Source organism: Cryptomeria japonica, chromosome 3 (genome assembly GCF_030272615.1).
Source record: "Cryptomeria japonica chromosome 3, Sugi_1.0, whole genome shotgun sequence".
NCBI classification, from domain to species: Eukaryota; Viridiplantae; Streptophyta; class Pinopsida; order Cupressales; family Cupressaceae; genus Cryptomeria; species Cryptomeria japonica.
The window spans coordinates 575378355-575384794 of NC_081407.1; the positions used below are offsets into that span (position 1 = coordinate 575378355).

Sequence of the window (6440 nt, forward strand, 5' to 3'; positions counted from 1 at the left end):
ACAAAAAGAAATATGCAAAGGAGCAACATGAAAGGTAAAAGAAAAATAGAAACATGCAAACTAAAAAATAGCAATTGGCAAAAAAGAAACATGTAAGGAAAGAAAAGTGACATGCAATGGAAAAAGCTACATGCAAATAAAAAAACACAACATGCAAGCCAAGAAAAGAGACATGCAATGAAAAAGCTACATGCAAATTAAAAAAACAATGTGCAAGTTAAGAAAAGCGACATGCAATAAATTAAAAAAAATAAAAGTAAAAATCTATATGTAATATAAAAAAAACTACATGCAATTAGAAAAATCTATATGTAATTAGCAACTAAGTGATTTGCATCAAATTGAAAAAATTGATTGTATATTGGCTTAGAGTGTTGTTCACTCACCTCCTAGATTAATCTAGATGGAGATCAATTCCCTATCCTAATTAAAGATAAATTGAGAAAACTGATCAATTAACCATCCTAATTAAAGATAGATTTTGAGAAAACAAAATTGAATCATTTAACCATCCTAATTAAATCTAGATGAAGATTGTTGTTCATTTGCCTTCCTAATTAAAGGTAGATTTTAATATCAATTCTTCCCATAATTAGGTTAGATTTGAGATCCACCAAAAAATTCTCCATCGGTGATTATGAAATTTGATACCCGTGGTTATACATCACACAAAAATCAGAAAATTATTAGGTTGTTGTTCATGTCGGGTTCACCAGAAAATGTGACTAGGAAATCAGAAATCGTCATAGCAATAACAAATTATCCAACCACCTAACTAGATTGCAATAAAAGTAATCCTAATACACACAATAAAGGTATGAAGACAAGATACTCAAAAAAAAATGTAAACCATAAGACATCAAAGAATCTCTTCCATGTATCTTCATTGACTACCTTTTTCCTTCAAATCAGGCTTGTGTGGATATCACCTACAAGTGCAAAAGCATGAAGCAAGATTGATTTCAATAGTGCAAGGATACTTGAAAATATGGTTGTTAAAAATGAGAAATGAGAGCTCAATTTATAGAAAAAAATATGGATTGTTTGGATGGCTAGTATTGATTCGAGATTGAAAATAATCAACAGAAAAGATTGAGTGCATAATAGAGCTGCCATTCTGGGAGGGATGAAGATAGAAGAAAGAAAATGAGAAGATATTTTGAGTAAATAGTTAAATCTTTAGTCATCTTCTCATAAATACCAAATTAGGAAGCTGAAAATATCAAAAAGATTTTAATAATTAAAAGTTATTAAATATCTTCATTCGAAAAGATAAATAGAAGAATTGAAAATAAATAAAATATCCTCTCACAAAGAGAAGATTTTTGGAGATGCATACCTCATTTTTTAAATTTAAAAATTAAGATAAGTGGTATTCCTTAAGAAGTAGAATTCAAGATTTTATTGATAATAATACCATATCTGTAGGTGGTGTGAATGAGAAAGGAAACAAATCATTATCTCCTCCTAATCAAAATATTCAAATGTTTACTAATCCTTTTCTTTTCCATTTTACTAATGTGACTGAGTCTAATAATATTGCATTTTCTCCAATGACCTTTTCCTTGAGTCTAACAATGTGGTGAATCTTGTGGATAAACCTATACCTCTTAAGGACCTATGCATAACTTTTGATCCTAGTGAGACTATTGAAGCACCTAATGGCCCATTATATATCACTAAAAAGATCAAAGGAAAACTCTCACGAGGGGTGATCATTGATCTAGCATATATGATGAATGTGATAACTAAATAATGTCTTGATAGTTTACAATTGCATCAATTAACATATGTTAAATTTGATGTAGTGGTTAAAATATTTGAGGGTTTCTCTTTTCTTGCCATAATTGGTTCTATTATTATTGTAGTTAAGGTTGGTACTAATTTCTAAATTTTCATTTTTTCTATCTTACTACATCGTCTAAATTTCATGTGAATTTGGGACATCCTTGGCTCTCTTCCATGAAAGCAATTCCTTGTAATGACAAAATTATAACTATTAATCATAACATGTACCAACCCATGGTGAGACATTGAGATTTCTTTAATTATGGAACAAATAGGTTTTGAAGGGACCCAGAACCCTTTAACAAATATCTACATCAAAAAGTTGCATTAAAAAATACCCTTAAAACAATAGCCCAAAGATAGAAAAAAGCCAGCAAAAACAAAAATCTAGCAAAGAGACAATAGAAAGGAAGAAGCTAATGTTGGTATTATGGATGAATTTTTCATGTGTTGCATTGTTTTTTTCATTGATGTCAACACTTATCCTTTTGGAGGTCTACATTGTTGATTTGTCACGAGACTCGAATTGAGGCGCTGGAGAAATCCAACATTGAGGAAAGGTTGGAAGAGCATTGGATAGAAGAGTGGTCTAAGATGACTAATCAGGATGATACTTTGAAGGAAGATGTTTGCTTCCTCAAACAAGGTCAACAAATTTATCATTCATTGTTGCAGGGAGGCGGTTAGGCTTCTAAGGTGGCTCGAATTGGCTCTATGAGGGTGATCACGATGACAAGGTGTTGGACAACTTCTTCTGGGATGTGGAAGAGAATATTTCGTGCGCACCGAAACTATTTGATGAGACCCAGGTCAAGGAGATTACAACTTGCTTGACTGGGAGTGTGAAGCTTTGGTGGTGGACTCATCAGGCGGATGAACGTGCTGGCAAACCTATGAGATCAATCAATTCTTGGGTGGATTTGAAGGTAGCCCTACATGATCAGTTCATGGCAGGGAACTCGAATTGGATCATCAGATCCCGCTTCAACAAGTTGAAGCATACAGGCACAATCTATGAGTATGTGAAGTTGTTCTAGTTCCTAGATCTCAAGTGCTCAAAGTTGAATGATATCAAAAAGCTGTTCCTTTTTACCAGAGGCTTGCAACCCTAGGCAAAAGATGAATTGAGGCGTCAAAAGGTGTAGACTCTTTCTGAAGACATCACCATTGCAGATGGACTTCTTGACTACAAAGGCGATCCAGCAAAAGGCTTTGGAGGTGTCCAATCTAAGAACTAAAAGTGGCAATTTTATCGCAATGAAAAGAAGGGAGGTGCCCCTTCAAACTAGAATGGCGATCAGAAAAGCAAGAAGGCTAAGAAGCCTTATGAAGGAAACAACTTCAAGAAGAAGGATCAGGCCCCTACTGAAAAGAAGAAAGATCATGATTCGGGTTGTTTCATCTATGGGAAAGATGATCACTGGGTGCGGAGTTGTCCAGAGCCGACCAAGATCAACGCTTTGCTGGTTGAGGAGAAGAGGATTCCTAGGATGAGCACTTTGCAGCTCCTCAACTCGATGCACAATTCCATAGAAAGGAATGTTGTCAACAAGCATGAGCTTTGCTATGTTGAGGCATTCTGAAATGTAAAGAAAGTACTAGTGATGGTTGATTCAGGGGCAACTCACAACTACAGTTTAGTCCATCAAGCCAAGAAGCTTTGCTTGAAGATGGATCCTACAACATGACACTTCAAGGTGGTGATAACACCTGCACAAAAAGTAAGCAACGAGATCGGGAAGGAGATCATCTGAATTGGATCTTGGCATGGAGATGAATGAGTTTGATCTCATCCTTGGACAAGATTTTCTAAGGATGACTGGAGCATTGATGGTGTCGCACATGGGTTGTGTTTTGATACTTGATCCGGGAAGACCTTGTATGATCCCCATGGTGAAGTGCAAGGAAATCAGACTGGATACTCAATGAATTGAGTGCGAAGCACATTTGTAAGAGTGGACAGGATGACCTGTTCTTGGCTACATTTCTTGGAGATTGGGATGAAGGAGAATCATCCATGAGCTCTAACACCTCAACCATCCAAGATGTTTTTCTGGAGTATGCGGATATCATGTCTGACAAGCTTTCTTCTATTTTGCCACCATGGAGAATTTTGATCACAGGTTTGAGCTAGAAGTTGGAGCAAGACTGCCTGTCAAGGCTCCTTATCAACTCTCAGGACCTGAGATGGCCAAGCTAAGGAAACAGTTGGCAGAACTCGTTGAGGCGGGATACTTGCGTCCATCTAGATCTCCTTATGCAACTCTAGTTTGGTTTCAGCACAAGAAGGAAGGGACATTGAGGTTGTGTGTCAACTACAGTGTGTTGAACAAGCTGAAAATCAAGAACAAGTAACCACTACCCCTCATAGCAGATAGCTTTGACCGCGTAGTGGATGCTAGAGTGTTCAGTAAGTTGGACCTTAGACAGGGCTACTATCATATCCGAATTGCATTGGATGACAAAGAGAAGACTACTATAACAACCAAGTATGGAAGTTATGAATTCTTAGTCATGCCTTTTGGACTGACTAATGCACCCGCTACATTCAACACTTTGATGAATGATGTATTTAGGCCATTGTTAGATAAGTGCATAGTAGTGTATCTAGATGATATACTTGTGTACATCTGAGATTTATATGAGCACAAAGAACACCTCAGGGAAGTGTTCAAACTGCTCAAAATGCATGAACTCTATGTGAAGAAGGAAAAGTGTGCATTTGCACAACAGGAAGTATTGTTTCTTGGCCACATTGTTGGACATTATCAGATCCACCTAGATCTAGAGAAGCTGCCAGAAATTCGCAATTGGGAGCCACTTTGTAATGTTCACGAGGTGAGGCATTTCCTCGGCTTGGCCAACTACTATAGGAAGTTTGTTGGAGGCTATTCCAGGATCGCAAGCCCCCTCACTGATTTGTTGAAGAAGGATAGAAGTTGGAAATGGGGAGTGAAGAAACAAAGTGCATTTGATGCATTGAAGGAGAAGCTGACTAAGGAGCCAGTCTCACTCTTGATGGAAGTAGGAGTTCCGAATGAATCTGATTTCAATAACAACACACTTTCTCTAAGTCTTTGGAAGGCTGAGAGCTCAAGCAGCAAAGGGGTGCACACTAGAAGTTGGGTTGATGATCCATAGGAAGGCGATTCCCCTTCCAACACCTACACTACCATCATTCAGTTTAGGCATCTGAGAGGTGGCTCAACATACTGGTATGTGGATTTCAGGATTGAGCACCATATTTTGGACTTAGTAGACATGTTCTCGAAGGAAGACATCTTTTGATAGGTCGTAGCAAAATGGATCAATCTCTTTGAGAGATCTAACGATCCTTGGATATAGCGATGAGGCTTGGACTAGAGGACGTCACAATGACTTAGCTCTTTTGTCGAGATACTCATAAGTCATTGGATGGTGGGACTAGATGGACTAGCTACATGTTGCATCCGAACTGGTATTTTTAAGACTTGCAAAGGTAGTCGAGTTGCTTTCACATGAGTCCATGAGTAAGTTTGGGCGGACTTTTCCAGACTTAACAGAGCATTATGATTCAGTATGTTTGGATGAAGTGGTGATCATTTTGGGCTCTAGGCGAATGGCCTTTCTACATGTGCAAACCCCATTTGTATACACTTACTATCTACAGTAGTATCATTTGATTCTGGGTAAGGTTTCCCACCGTTGTTTTTCCCTTTACTAGGTTTCCACATCAAAATCTATGTGTGATGTGTTGTGGATGTTTTTTTCCTTTCTATTTCATGCATTAAGTTACACCGGTACTGATATAACTACTAATTTGTTTTACTAGCATTAAGTTTGGTTTACCGGCTCTAAGTTTAAATTGGAATAATTTATATTTGGGATATAATTTATTGACAACTGATTCACCCCCCTCTTAGTTGTGGTTCTAGTTCCTAACAGCTAATACAAATTTTTAAGGGCCTCTACAGCCTCAGTTTCTTGTTGGGTCATGTTAAGATAAATTTTCTTAAGATCCCAAATTTCTTCATTGGAAAATTTCTTCTTCAAATTAGCTCTGGGTGAGGCGTGGAGATGTTAATCTTGATTACTTTTGGTCTAAAAAATTTGAGCCTCTTAACCCTCATAGTGATGCTCTTTTTCAATCTTATTAGAAGTGACTATTAATAGACAAAGTGACACATCATTAATCCTAGCTCCTATTAATAGACAAATTGACTCATCATTAGAGCATGGTCCTTTTTTGGAACTCGTGGTAGCTCCATCTATTGTGATTGAATTTTATCTTCTTTCATATTGTCAACCTTCCCAAAACAATGTTCAACAAGATTGAGAGATTGATGATTTCCTTGATTATTTTCATTCGTGTCCTAGATTCTCTCTCTCTCTCTCTCTCTCTCTCTCCTATCTTGCTTGTGACATTCCATTATTTGTTTCTCAATCCTTCTATTTTTTGTCCCTAGTGTTGTCTACTTGATGACGATGCAAGGTATTGAGATCTCTTTGGTCTCCTGCATGTTGACTCAAAAGACACATGTTACCTTCTTCCATTATGGTTGTACTTTCTTTGGGGGATGAGGGTAATTAAATGCAAATGTATTTCATGATATACATTATTTATCATAAGAGCATACTAACCCTGGAGTTAAGTAGAACCCTTATGTATTTTT

General features: G+C 37.0%; 1 protein-coding gene across 1 annotated transcript; it reads left to right on the forward strand.

Moving 5' to 3' along the window:
- The first annotated feature begins 3891 nt into the window (after window positions 1-3891).
- LOC131029553 (uncharacterized mitochondrial protein AtMg00860-like) lies at window positions 3892-4929 on the forward strand. The gene is made up of 2 exons (XM_057960066.2): window positions 3892-4139; window positions 4452-4929. The coding sequence occupies exons 1-2, from the start codon at window positions 3892-3894 to the stop codon at window positions 4927-4929; spliced, it is 726 nt and encodes a 241-aa protein (XP_057816049.2).
- Window positions 4930-6440: the final 1511 nt, after the last annotated feature.